General features: G+C 43.3%; 1 protein-coding gene across 1 annotated transcript in view; it reads right to left on the minus strand.

Moving 5' to 3' along the window:
* The window catches only part of LOC135548735 (teneurin-2-like), a 217,506-nt gene that overhangs the window by 180,481 nt on the left and 21,662 nt on the right, over positions 1 to 15,363 (minus strand). Inside the window, exons 3-4 of the mRNA XM_064978616.1 lie at positions 15,043 to 15,054; positions 1,700 to 1,946 (exon numbers count right to left, since the gene is read on the minus strand). Coding sequence (XP_064834688.1) covers positions 1,700 to 1,946; positions 15,043 to 15,054 — 259 coding nt within the window. The remainder of the gene's footprint in view (positions 1 to 1,699; positions 1,947 to 15,042; positions 15,055 to 15,363) is intronic.

Consider the following 15,363-nt stretch of genomic DNA (forward strand, 5'->3'; position numbering starts at 1 on the left):
ATCAAAAACTGAAAAATTGGGCGTGCAAAATTATCCAGCCCCTTTACTTTCAGTGCAGCAAGCTCTCTCCAGAAGTTCAGTGAGGATCTCTGAATGATCCAATGTTGACCTAAATGACTAATGATGATAAATACAATCCACCTGTGTGTAATCAAGTCTCCGTATAAATGCACCTACACTGTGATAGTCTCAGAGGTCCGTTAAAAGCGCAGAGAGCATCATGAAGAACAAGGAACACACCAGGCAGGTCCGAGATACTGTTGTGAAGAAGTTTAAAGCCGGATTTGGATACAAAAAGATTTCCCAAGCTTTAAACATCCCAAGGAGCACTGTGCAAGCGATAATATTGAAATGGAAGGAGTATCAGACCACTGTAAATCTACCAAGACCTGGCCGTCGCTCTAAACTTTCAGCTCATACAAGGAGAAGACTGATCAGAGATGCAGCCAAGAGGCCCATGATCACTCTGGATGAACTGCAGAGATCTACAGCTGAGGTGGGAGACTCTGTCCATAGGACAACAATCAGTCGTATATTGCACAAATCTGGCCTTTATGGAAGAGTGGCAAGAAGAAAGCCATTTCTTAAAGATATCCATAAAAAGTGTTGTTTAAAGTTTGCCACAAGCCACCTGGGAGACACACCAAACATGTGGAAGAAGGTGCTCTGGTCAGATGAAAACAAAATTGAACTTTTTGGCAACAATGCAAAACGTTATGTTTGGCGTAAAAGCAACACAGCTCATCACCCTGAACATACCATACCCACTGTCAAACATGGTGGTAGCAGCATCATGGTTGTGGCCTGCTTTTCTTCAGCAGGGACAGGGAAGATGGTTAAAATTGATGGGAAGATGGATGGAGCCAAATACAGGACCATTCTGGAAGAAAACCTGATGGAGTCTGCAAAAGACCTGAGACTGGGACGGAGATTTGTCTTCCTACAAGACAATGATCCAAAACATAAAGCAAAATCTACAATGGAATGGTTCAAAAATAAACATATCCAGGTGTTAGAATGGCCAAGTCAAAGTCCAGACCTGAATCCAATCGAGAATCTGTGGAAAGAACTGAAAACTGCTGTTCACAAATGCTCTCCATCCAACCTCACTGAGCTCGAGCTGTTTTGCAAGGAGGAATGGGAAAAAATTTCAGTCTCTCGATGTGCAAAACTGATAGAGACATACCCCAAGCGACTTACAGCTGTAATCGCAGCAAAAGGTGGCGCTACAAAGTATTAACTTAAGGGGGCTGAATAATTTTGCACGCCCAATTTTTCAGTTTTTGATTTGTTTAAAAAGTTTGAAATATCCAATAAATGTAGTTCCACTTCATGATTGTGTCCCACTTGTTGTTGATTCTTCACAAAAAAATACATTTTTATATCTTTATGTTTGAAGCCTGAAATGTGGCAAAAGGTCGCAAAGTTCAAGTGGCCGAATACTTTCGCAAGGCACTGTACATTTTAAGTCAAGAAAAACATATGCATCAAAAAACTGCAAGTGCACTTCCAAGGAGCTCTGTCTTTTTGTGTCCATACATTTTTCATGACACCCACCCTCACAACATTTCTCTGTTGGTTTCAGTCTCAGCTACCCCTTACTGTCTCAGCCTTTCTCTCCATCGCTCTTTCTCCACTGCCCCAATCTCTCCCTCCCCACCTCTCTCTCTCGCTCGCTCTCTCTTTCTGTCTGTCCTACCTGACTCGTCGTCAGACTTGTGTTCGTTGTCTGAGTCGGTGAGTGTGAGGGCTGAGTTTTCCCTGCTGGAGAGGCCGGAGCTGCGATGGGACTTGATCTCGTGACCCCCCCACAGCTGAACGGCACGCTCCGGCGACATGACCCCCTCTGGGTCAGAGTCTGCGTCGGAGCCGGTGCTGAGGGAGTAGCCCTGCTGTAACAGGCCCAGCTCCGAATGGGAGGAGTGGTAGGCAGCCTGGTGCAGGTGCTGGGTCTGGTGCTGATGCTGGGTCTGGTGCTGGTGCTGGGTCTGGTGCTGGTGCTGGGCCTGTTGGTCACTCACTCCCAGCTCCGCCAGTGTGAAGCTCCCTGAGAACAGCAACAACCCAGTTACACCCAGGGCAGGAGGGGTGGGTAGGTGCTGTATGTGTATGCATATTATTCTGAGAGGTTTGTGGGGCAGGCAGGCTGAAGCAGGCGTAAAAAGAGAAGTGACATTTAGATGTGCTCGTGCTAATGCTGAAATGTTAGCATTTCTTTAAAAACAGCATCTCAGATAAAGGGCATCATATGCAAGCTCAGTCCCCACATTACGTCAGTGTGGACATCTACAAAGAGCTGTATTAGAAATTCCAGGGGTCCTCCCGGAAATGTTTTATGTAGATGGATTGAGAAGCTCTGTTCTGGTGACGTTAAAAAAAGGACCTGCTACTCCAAAATGAATGGGAGAAAATGTGCTGGCAACATAATAATGTCCACCACCAGATGAGCCCTATAACATATTGGTAAAATGATTTGTTCAAATAATTTGTACATATAGGACCATGCATATAGCCTATGCATGGTCCATATTATAAGGTATGCTATTAGCAATAAGCATTATCACCTGTATCCCAACTGATGCAGTATAGTGGCTATAAATAAATAGGCTGAAGCATGGGGATGCCTATCTGCATTTATCCTATTGGTCTAATCTTTAGCTCGACCGCAAATGTGATCTTTTAACTGGTTAGCATCCTGTTGATGAATGTTACTGTATGTAACATTCATCAACACAGTGAATATAATCTAGGCCTACCAGTTAGAGTAAGTTGGGTTAACCAGCCACCTGGTTGCCACAACACTTGCTCAACAAAAAAATGTCATCCGTCTCATCACTATTTTTTTTAAGGTCACTCTCAAAAAAAGGATTTAGAGGAAGGGTGAAGTTTTACCCCAAGTAACCCTACAATTGATCCATATTACATTTAGCCCCACTCTTCCCCTATGCATTCATGGTGAATTGCAGATTGGTAAGGTGCTTAACCAGGCCTTCTTTTTAACAAAGGCCATTACAACTGCTGTTTTCTAAGCAATTGCAAGAATAGTTGTGCATTGACTGCCTGTCGGAATGCATGCTTGCCTATTTTTTTGCCATGACAGCAATGATTTTGCCCTGGCGCAGCACCACAGTCAAATGACTGCAGTGGAAGCACTGCTCAACTATGCAGATCTGAAGATAAGCAATTCAATTAACGGGGGGGGGGGGGGGGGGGATAGACCAGAAATGTAATTTTCATTATGACATGTTTGGCTGACCGGTAGATGCTCCTGCTCCATGGACAGAGAAATGTGTAATAGAGAGAAATGAGACATAACAGAGATATAGTAATGGTCCAGGTTATTATGACAAAATTGCCAAAAGACCCTGTGGCTTGGGTAGGATGAATTGAAAATGAGGATGAATGAAGACAGGTCGTGGTGTGGAGGAGGAGTACAAGGAATAAAAAAGAAAAAAAGAATGTTAAAGCTAGAATCCATCCATTTCTGGACTTCTAAATGAATGACGATTCTTGAAGAATATAACTTAGAAATGCCTCATGAGCTTAGTTCAACTGTCACACTCCATGAGAACCCAACATACAGTATTAGCTTGTTTTACTCCAATGTTACTAAACAATGCAAATGTAAACAAGTACTGTATAGCATCAAAAAGGGTTATATCCTTCCTGTTTGGCCCTGTCCGGGGGTGTCCTCGGATGGGGCCACAGTGTCTGCTGACCCCTCCTGTCTCAGCCTCCAGTATTTATGCTGCAGTAGTTTATGTGTCGGGGGCTAGGGTCAGTTTGTTATATCTGGAGTACTTCTCCTGTCCTATTCGGTGTCATGTGTGAATTTAAGTGTGCTCTCTCTAATTCTCTCTTTCTTTCTCTCTCATGGAGGACCTGAGCTCTAGGACAATGCCTCAGGACTACCTGACATGATGACTCCTTGCTGTCCCCAGTCCACCTGGCCGTGCTGCTGCTCCAGTTTCAACTGTTCTGCCTTATTATTATTGGACCATGCTGGTCATTTATGAACATTTGAACATCTTGGCCATGTTCTGTTATAATCTCCACCCGGCACAGCCAGAAGAGGACTGGCCACCCCACATAGCCTGGTTCCTCTCTTGGTTTCTTCCTAGGTTTTGGCCTTTCTAGGGAGTTTTTCCTAGCCACCGTGCTTCTACACCTGCATTGCTTGCTGTTTGGGGTTTTAGGCTGGGTTTCTGTACAGCACTTTGAGATATCAGCTGATGTACGAAGGGCTATATAAATACATTTGATTTGCTTTGAAAACATCAAATGTAAAATAGTTTTTTTTAAATAGTTGCAAATCTAATTTTCATGGATGGTCAGTCATACATACAGTGGGGAGAACAAGTATTTGATACACTGCCGATTTTGCAGGTATTCCTACTTACAAAGCATGTAGAGGTCTGTAATTTTTATCATAGGTACACTTCAACTGTGAAAGATGGAATCGGAAAAAAAATCCAGAAAATCACATTGTATGATTTTTAAGTAATTCATTTGCATTTTATTGCATAACATTTTATACATCAGAAAAGCAGAACTTAATATTTGGTACAGAAACCTTTGTTTGCAATTACAGAGATCATACGTTTCCTGTAGTTCTTGACCAGGTTTGCACACACTGCAGCAGGGATTTTGGCCCACTCCTCCATACAGAACTTCTCCAGATCCTTCAGGTTTCGGGGCTGTTGCTGGGCTATACGGACTTTCAACTCCCTCCAAAGATGTTCTATTGGGTTCAGGTCTGGAGACGGGCTAGGCCACTCCAGGACCTTGAGATGCTTCTTACGCAGCCACTCCTTAGTTGCCCTGGCTGTGTGTTCCGGGTCGTTGTCATGCTGGAAGACCCAGCCACGACCCATCTTCAATGCTCTTACTGAGGGAAGGAGGTTGTTGGCCAAGATCTCGCGTTACATGGCACCATCCACCCTCCCCTCAATACGGTGCAGTCGTCCTGTCCCCTTTGCAGGAAAGCATCCCCAAAGAATGATGTTTCCACCTCTATGCTTCATGGTTGGGATGGTATTCTTGGGGTTGTACTCATCCTTCTTCTTCCTCCAAACACGGCGAGTGGAGTTTAGACCAAAAAGCTCTATTTTTGTCTCATCAGACCACATGGCCTTCTCCCATTCCTCCTCTGGATCATCCAGATGGTCATTGGCAAACTTCAGATGGGCCTGGACATGCGTTGGCTTGAGCCGGGGGACCTTGCGTGCGCTGCAGGATATTAATCTATGACGGCATAGTGTGTTACTAATGGTTTTCTTTGAGACTGTGGTCCCAGCTCTCTTCAGGTCATTGACCAGGTCCTGCCGTGTAGTTCTGGGCTGATCCCTCACCTTCCTCAAGATCATTGATGCCCCACGAGGTGAGATCTTGCAAGGAGCCCCAGACCACAGACCGAGGGTGATTGACCGTCATTGAACTTCTTCCATTTTCTAATAATTGCGCCAACAGTTGTTGCCTTCTCACCAAGCTGCTTGACTGTTGTCCAGTAGCCCATCCGAGCCTTGTGCAGGTCTACAATTTTATCCCTGATGTCCTTACACAGCTCTCTGGTCTTGGCCATTGTGGAGAGGTTGGAGTCTGTTTGATTGAGTGTGTGGACAGGTGTCTTTTATACAGGTAACGAGTTCAAACAGGTGTAGTTAATACAGGTAATGAGTGGAGAACAGAAGGGCTTCTTAAATAAAAACTAACAGGTCTGTGAGAGCCGGAATTCTTACTGGTTGGTAGGTGATCAAATACTTATGTCATGCAATAACATGCAAATGAATTACTTAAAAATCATACAATGTGATTTTCTGGATTGTTGTTTTAGATTCCGTCTCTCACAGTTGAAGTGTACCTATGATAAAAATTACAGACCTCTACATGCTTTGTAAGTTGGAAAACCTGCAAAATCGGCAGTGTATCAAATACTTGTTCTCCCCACTGTAGATCTCGCTTTGAATTTGAGAGTGGTTAGATTTCTCCAGGCCCATCCCTTGTTTCCCCGAAAGCACAGGTGAGGTGACCACTTTGCTATTGTTTCTAGTAATGATTCCATCTTTAAAGCGGTAGCATTATGTGAAGCTTTGTGGCATGAGAAATGCTTCAGCAACAACATGGAATACAACTCTGCTCTAAATAACAATCTGACACAATCACACAGGAGCCATCACCAGGTGTGTGTGTGTGTGTGTGTGTGTGTGTGTGTGTGTGTGTGTGTGTGTGTGTGTGTACATAGCAGAAGGGAAAGATGGGGGTTCTGAGTAATGGATGGGGAAAGAATAGCAGCAGCAGTGCTGCATGTCAATGTAAAAACTAAAACCTTCCCCAGTCCTACTGCTTGTTGAAGTACAGCAGCAGCTAATCAACGAGTACAATATCATCTAATCAACAATCCCTTAATAAGGCTCTTCAAACTATGTGTTGAGACAGCGAGTCAGAGGAAGACCTATGGGTTATCCACACAAGTTGTGTAGAGTAGACAATAGTGTAGGGACAAAAACAATTACCTGAAATTAAAAGTACAACAGTGAGTCAATAAAACAACAGAGGCCCAATTAGGTTTCAGCTCCAGAATAAGAAATTGAGCAAAAAGGCATGCTCAACCAATACATTTTGCTGCACTATAATTAAAACAACGCTGCGGATGCGGTCTCTTGCAATCAGCTGAAAAGTAGGAAATCAATTAATAACAAGAGCTCATTAGATAACTACATTGAATTGATAATGAACAACATTAAAAGGAAGGGCTTAGCAATTACAGCATATGGGTTGTGTCCTGTACTGTGCCTTTAAGACATCATGAGCGGATATTAGCAGTATCAAAGAATAACAATGGAAATATCAATCATAAAGGATAAGTGTATCATGATCCACGTGGACCTGTGTCTACTGTACAGACAAGCAGAATATGAGATGACTGTGCACAGCTCATATTCTCAGATTGAACGCCGTGGGATTTCAACACAAGACACTGTATAGTGGTGAATATTAGATATTGGTGTGAGGTAAGATGCACATGAAATATTACAACGTTTAACACAGGCATGACACAAACAGGAACACAAGCATAAATGTTAAAATTATCGATAAGCAAACAACAAACAGTTTGAAAATGATCTGAACCCACCCACAGAAGGAGTAAGGGGAGTTGGTTAGGTTATTTAGGACTGGACACTGGAGGAATCTTCACTGGTACACAACAGGTAGAGTAAGACAGGGGGGGTAGAGTAGGAAGGATACACTTGTATAGGTCCCCAAGGCAGGTGCAGGGGATACAGTTTCAGTATGGCTGTGGCACATACCTGTGTAGTGCATACCTGACAGGAAATAGCTGATGCCGATGGGGGCCAGCTCCACGTAGGCTGAGTGGGTGGGCAAGAAGACAGGACAACTCTACCGTCAGTCAAGATTCTTTGTATTGTGCTGTACTGTACTTTATAAAACTGGTTGTCTGGATCCTGGATGCTAATTGTGCGAGCAGCGTTCCAAGCCGTGCTATGTTGGCCGTCACAGACACACCTATGCCTGCTAACAGCTCCATCTGAAATGATCACTGCGCCTCCATAAGAATATCATGTTCATGTTGCTGTCCGAATAATCTCTTGTATCTCAACCTTGCTTCCAGACTAGCATTTAGTTTGGTATAGTGGGGATTCATATATGTTAATGTTTCATTTTTGATCTCTTTAGTACCATGCATCGAGTGAACGGTGCACAGGTGAGACAACTTTTTCTGGGCCAGTCGAAATCACGCATCAACGTCATTATCATGGACATGTTCAAGTAAGTGGCAATAGACAAAAATATTTAAAAAACAAAAATGCAGCTAGACATTCCAGATTCAATGTTTGACAAGAGCATTGTCTAGCCTGCGGAGCAACTATTTTGTTTAGAACGGGTGACCAGTCATTTTTGCAAAGCAACTATGCAAAAATTATTAACGACTGGGTCGCATCTGTAGCAACATGACCAAAAGAACTAACATCCCGATTTGGAATTAAATTGTATGAATTGATATTTTTTTGTTATTGTTATTTGATACAGTCAAAGGTAAATAGGCTGATTGACCCTCTACTATCGCGTCGGGCCGAACAATGCCATTTACCTGTGACTGTGTTCATAACACAGCATGACACAGCCTCTTGTGACTTTTTGCTTAAGTTCTTCTAATACACTATACATGTACAGTGCATTGGGAAAGTATTCAGACCCCTTGACGTTTTCCAAATTTTGTTACGTTATAGCCATATTCTACAATGGATTAAATCATTTTTTTCCCCTCATCAATTTACACACAATACACCTTAATGACAAAGCAAAAACAGGTTTTTATACATTTGTTTTGATTTATTAGATATAAAAAACTGAAATATCACATTTACATAAGTATTCAGAACCTTTACTCAGTACTTTGTTGAAGCATCTTTGGCAGCAATTACAGCCTTGAGTCTTCTTAGGTATGGCGCTACAAGCTTGGCACACCTGAATTTGTGGAGTTTCTCCCATTCTTCTCTGCAGATCCTCTCAAGCTCTGTCAGGTTGGATGGGGGGTATTGCTGTACAGCTATTATTTAGGTTGCGAAAGTCCCAAAGCTACCCCTGCATTGACTTGGCTGTGTGCTTAGGGTCGTTGTCGGGTTGGAAGGTGAACCTTCGCTCTCTGTACTTTGCTCCGTTCATATTTACCTCGATCCTGACTAGTTTCCCAGTCCCTGCCACTAAAATCTTTCCCACAACATAATGCTGCCGCCACGCTTTTCCTCCAGATATGACGCTTGGCATTCAGGCCAAATAGTTCAATCTTGATGTAATCAGACCACATAATCTTGTTTCTCATGGTCTTAGCAGACTTCAAGCGCGCTGACATGTGTTTTTTACTGAGGAGTGGCTTCCGTCTGGCCACTCTACCATAAAGGCCTGATTGGTGGAGTGCTATAGAGATGAATGTCATTCAGGAAGGTTCTCCCATCTCCACAGAGGAACTATGGAGCTCTGTCAGAGTGGCCATCGGGTTCTTGGTCACCTCCCTGACCAAAGCCCTTCTCCTCCGATTGCTCAGTTTGGCTGGGTGGCCAGCTCTAGGAAGAGTTTTGGTGGTTCCATACTTCTTCCATTTAAGAATGATGGAGGCCACTGTGTTTTTTGGTGACCTTCAATGCTGCAGAAATGTTTTGGTACCCTTCCTCAGATCTTTGCCTTACCACAATACTGTCTCAATCCTTCGACCTCATGGCATTGTTTTTGCTCTGACATGCACTGTCAACTGTGGGACCTTATCAATTTAATTTACTACAGGTGGACTTCAATCAAGTTGAAGAAACATGTCAAGGATGATCAATGGAAACAGGATGCTCCAGTCTCATAGCAAAGGGTCTGAATAATGTTTTTTATTTTTAGTACATTGCAAACATTTCTAAAAACCTGTTTTCACTTTGTCATTGTGTGTAGATTGATGATACATTTTTTTTATTTAATCCATTTTAAAACAAGGCTGTAATGTAACATAATGTGGAATAAGTCAAGGGGTGTGAATACTTTCCGAATGCAGTGTATATAAAACTTTGTGCACACATTTAAATTAATGGATTTGGCTATTTCAGCCACACCCGTTGCTGACAGGTGTATACAATTGAGCACACAACCATGCAATCTCCATAGACAAACACAGAAGAGCTCAGTAACTTTCAACTTGTCACCATCATAGGATGCCACCTTTCCAACAAGTCAGTTTGCCACATTCCTGCCCTGCTGGAGCTGCCCCGGTCAACTGTAAGTGCTGTTATTGTAAAGTCCAGGAGCAACAACAGCTCAGCAACGAAGTGGTAGTCAACACAAGCTCACAGAACGTGACCGCCGAGTGCTGAAATGCTTAGCATGTAAAAATCATTTGTCCTAACTAACTAACTATCACACTAACTACCGAGTTTCAAACTGCCTCTGGAGGCAACTTCAGCACAATAACTATTTTTCGAGAGCTTCATGTAATGGGTTTCCATGGCAGAGCAGCTGCACACAAGCCTAAGATCACCATGCGCAATGCCAAGTGTCGGCTGGAGTGGTGTAAAGCTCACTGACATTGGACTCCGGAGCAGTGGAAATGTGTTCTCTGAAATTATTAATCAAGCTTCACCAACTGGCAGTCCAATGGACAAATCATTGTTTGACGGATGCCACCAACTGGCAGTCCAATGGACAAATCATTGTTTGACGGATGCCAGGAGAAGGCTACCTTCCCCAAATGCATAGTGCCAACTGTAAAGTTTGGTGGAGGAGGAATAATGGTATGTGGCTGTTTTTCATGGTTTGGGGTAGGCCGCATTGTTCAAGTGAAGGGAAATCTTAATGCTACAGTATACCATGACATTCTAGATTATTGAATCTGTGCTTCCAACATTGGGAAAGGCCCTTTTCTATTTCAGCATGACAATGCCCCCTTGCACAAAGCGACATCCATACAGAAATGGTTTGTCGAGATTAGAGTGGAAGAACTTGATTGGGCTGCACAGAGCCCTGATCTCAACCCCATCGAACACCATATTGGAATTAAATGGAACGCAGACTGCGAGCCAGGCCTAATCACCCAACATCAGTGCCCGACCTCGCTAATGCTTTTGTGGCTGAATGGAAGCAAGTCCCTGCAGCAATGTTCCAACATTTAGTGGAAAGCCTTCCCAGAATAATGGAGGCTGTTATAGCAGGAAAGGGGGGACTTACTCCATAGTAATTCCCATGATTTTGGAATGAGATGTTCGACGAGCAGGTGTACACAAACTTTTGGTCATGATGTGTATGTGATCCATTTCAGGATGCTAGGCATTATTACTTCACAGGAGAGGCATTTGACGCAGGCCTCCTAATTGTCCCTAGAATTTCTAACCAAACAGCTGGAGGTAGGGCTTTCTCCTATAGAGCTCCATTTTTATGGAATGGTCTGCCTACCCATGTGAGAGACGCAAACTCAGTCTCAACCTTTAAGTCTTTACTGACGACTCATCTCTTCAGTGGGTCATATGATTGAGTGTAGTCTGGCCCAGGAGTGTGAAGGTGAACGGAAAGGCTCTGGAGCAACGAACCGCCCTTGCTGTCTCTGCCTGGCCGGTTCCCCTCTTTCCACTGGGATTCTCTGCCTCTAACCCAATTACAGGGGCTGAGTCACTGGCTTACTGGTGCTCTTTCATGCCGTCCCTAGGAGGGGTGCGTCACGTGAGTCTGTTGAGTCACTGACGTGATCTTCCTGTCTGGGTTGGCGCCCCCCCTTGGGTTGTGCCGTGGCGGAGATCTTTGTGGGCTATACTCGGCCTTGTCTCAGGATGGCAAGTTGATGGTTGATGATATCCCTCTAGTGGTGTGGGGGCTGTGCTTTGGCAAAGTGGGTGGGGCTATATCCTTCCTGTTTGTCCCTGTCCGGGGGTATCATTGGATGGGGCCACAGTGTCTCCTGACCCCTCCTGTCTCAGCCTCCAGTATTTATGCTGCAGTAGTTTATGTGTCAGGGGGCTAGGGTCAGTTTGTTATATCTGGAGTACTTCTCCTGTCTTATCCAGTGTCCTGTGTGAATTTAAGTATGCTCTCTCTAATTCTCTCTTTCTCTCTTTCTTTCTCTCTCTCTCGGAGGACATGAGCCCTAGGACCATGCCTCAGGACTACCTGGCATGATGACTCCTTGCTGTCCCCAGTCCAGCTGGCCGTGCTGCTGCTCCAGTATCAACTGTTCTGCCTGCGGCTATGGAACCCTGACCTGTTCACTGGACGTGCTACCTGTCCCAGACCTGCTGTTTTCAACTCTCTAGAGACAACCAGGAGCGGTAGAGATACTCCTAATGATCGGCTATCAAAAGCCACCTGACATTTACTCCTGAGGTGCTGACTTACTGCAACCTCGACAACTACTGTGATTATTATTATTTGACCATGCTGGTCATTTATGAACATTTGAACATCTTGGCCATGTTCTGTTATAATCTCCACCCGGCACAGCCAGAAGAGGACTGATTCCTCTCTAGGTTTCTTCCTAGGTTTTGGCCTTTCTAGGGAGTTTTCCCTAGCCACCGTGCTTCTACACCTGCATTGCTTGCTGTATGGGGTTTTAGGCTGGGTTTCTGTACAGCACTTTGAGATATAGCAGCTGATGTAAGAAGGGCTATATAAATAAATTTGATTTGATTTGAACGTAAAATGTTTTTCCATCTAAATGTACTTTTTTGCAGAAATTCCTTCTGGAGCATGTGAACTTTCATGTTTGTTTTTATTTGTTATATTTAACTATGCAAGTCAGTTAATAACAAATTCTTATTTACAATGACAGCCTAGGAACAGTGCTAACTGCCTTGTTCAGGGGCAGAATGACAGATTTTTACTTTGTCAGCTCGGGGATTTGATCTAGCAACTTTTCAGTTACTGGCCTTATTCTCTAACCACTAGGCTACCTGCCGCCCCAAAATGTGCCTTAATAACAAACTTGTATGCCATCTGTAAATATTTTTTAAATTACACACCTAGCTGGTTTAGTCACGGAAGAAGACAGGAACCTTCCCGCTAGTCATGGTTGGCTGAGATAATGGGTGGGCTGGAAATGCCGAGAGATGAGTTTGGATTGGTCTGCCATGTCGCATGCTTCTGTCTATAACATGAGCTGCCCAGTATGTGTAGATAATCCTTGCTACCGTGTCATTTTTGAAAGATAACATGGAGAACTACAAAAGTGTTGCTTACTGTTCTCAACATTGCTGCCCTGAATTTAACAGGGGCTATCGACAAATATCAGGGGGAAAAAGTTGCGGTGGACTACTTTCTGGAGGATGATCGTGCCATGCTTACTCTCTCAGGTAAAAACATTAGGTAAAAACATTTTAATTTAATTAGGTAAAAACATGTTAATCGAACCAGATATTGTAGAGTCTTTAGATGACAGTGATGGGGAAGAAACGGCAACCAACAGTTTTGTTGTCATGGATGAAGTTGACTGAGTTTTGAAATCAGTGGAATACCTGATGGAAGCAGATAATGATTGCAAATGCGAAGGGAGTCAATAAGAGAACACAGAAGGCTGTTGTATAAACCACCTGTCTCCGGATTACATTTTCAAACTAAGGGCAAACATGGCATCCATGACAGAGAGGGAGAAGCGTTCAACCATGTATAAGCGTAAATTCAAATGTCATTGTAAATTCAAGTGTACTGTTAGCTAGGTAGCTAATGTTAGCTTGCTGGCTCGCTAGCTAACATTACATGTACTGTGTGATCTGTGTAGTAATATTATTTGTGTCTCAGAAAGCCATTTGCATTGCTAGTTATAGCCTACTGTTAGCGAGCTAGCTAACATTGAACCTAGTTTATTAGCTTTAGCTGCCTGCAGATTCATGCATGGTGGCTAGCTATGACACTTAGTTTGTATTGCTAGTAGTATGGGTTGGGATTATGGGTAATTATTTTGCTAGCTAACACTCCACTATGCAATTAACCATTTTATTTGACCGTTTACACCTTCTCTATCCTGTGCAGGTGACAAATACATTTTGATTTTATATGATATAGTGTGTGTTTACCAGAGAAGGTAATTTGAAGAGAAACATGACCTGCACCAAAGTCAGATTAGGATATAGGCTAATGACTAGATGAAGTCTATTTTTACTACTACTTTTTGCTACTACTTTAACCACTTTTTGTCTTGAAATCTTTGGCTGTTCACTACACCGCCCTACTAACTCTGTTTAGCACATGGCCTCACATGTGAGTCCTTAAAGAGTTGGTAGACGGCTAAGGTTTAAGAGGGTGTGAACGTTGCTCCCCAGTTGGTGTACCAAAACGTTCAAGGGCCATTTTCTCAAAGTGGGGTTACAGGTTTATCAACCTTCAAAGCATAATTACTTTCCTATTGTTCCTCAACTGCAATGTATGATATACCATTCCTAGCTCTGAGTCTCTGCCTTTATCCAATGTAAGAAACACAATTTCAAATGTTGCTACATGGTGGGTCACATACTGTATGGTCATTCTTATTCACACATGCTAAACTAAAATAAATATATGTGAATGATATCACACCAGTTTAAACAAGACATTTTAACTCTGTTTCTAAACTGAAAAGATTAGCTATTTTGTAAACTCTCAAATAGAGAACCTCTATGGATCTTTGTTTAACCAAAAGAGAATAGAAAGACAGGCATGCAATACTGATGATGCAGACCAGATGTTTTAACATCAAGCTTCCATTGATTGAGGGAGAAAAAGACAAGGTCATTTCCCTAACAAACACATTTTAGTCACGGCTCAGGATCTCCCCAAGTCCCAGTGTTGGTTCACACACTTTACATATCCACAAACACGCAGACCCTGTGAGCCAGAAGTCCTTTTCAACGAGGTAGTGAAATAGGAGAGAGGAGGAGGCAAGGTCATTTGTCGAGGAAACTGTTTCTATGGCAACACAGCATTGTTCGCATGCCAGCAGGTATGGCGTGGCAATTCAAGACTGACATCACTTCAATTGTCTTCTTTCAGGCCTCTCAAACAACCTGATTGATGGTCTTATGCATATCCAAATGAGCTGCATGTCCAGGACTGGCAGAGTGTTTGTGGTCTGAAAGAGTTGACATGAGTGGGTAAGCTTAGGTGACCAGGCCTGTCAGATCTACCTGCACACGACTGAAACTACAGGGATACGGCCGTGTCCAGTGACAAACAGGATGAAAAACACATTCGTCTTGGAGCTTCCCCCCCCCATCCCCGCCCTCCTCAGCACAACCCCCCCCCTTCACCACAAAAGGTTTTCTATAAGTAAAGACATCTGAGCTGAGTAGCGCTGATTGAAAAAGCCACCTAGTATTTCCGTGATAAAATCCATTACTTTTCAGAGTGATACAAAGCCCAACCTGTGCCTCATAGTGCAAATCTAAATTCTTGAGAGCCCTAGGCAAGTCTGGACTGTTAATACAAGTAATAATGATGCCAGAGATTTTGTTCCAAAGAAAAATCCCTGCTGAGCTGAAATAGAGGACTCCCAGCCGCTTTCTCTGAAACTACTCCCGTTCTCAGGTACACAGGAGAACAGACCTTAATGAAAGCTCATAACTGTAATGAAATCGAATATGTTTCTTTCATTTTCTGTTTCAGAGTTCCTCTCTCACTTCACTGCATTTTAAAAATAAAAGTGAAGGTGCAGAAGGGGAGAGAAGTTTGGAGGCATAACTGATGTACGGGTTTCATTTATGCCTTAACATCCAGAAGGATTCAGACTTGACATGCCTGGTTCTAATCAATATCTGAAGAGAAATGCAGCTGCATTTCCTAGGCAAATAGAGCAAATACTTTCTTATTAAACCGTGATCATGGGCATGGCAAATCTTTGATATCTATCAGCTG

This window comes from Oncorhynchus masou, chromosome 11, assembly GCF_036934945.1.
Source record: "Oncorhynchus masou masou isolate Uvic2021 chromosome 11, UVic_Omas_1.1, whole genome shotgun sequence".
NCBI lineage: Eukaryota > Metazoa > Chordata > Actinopteri > Salmoniformes > Salmonidae > Oncorhynchus > Oncorhynchus masou.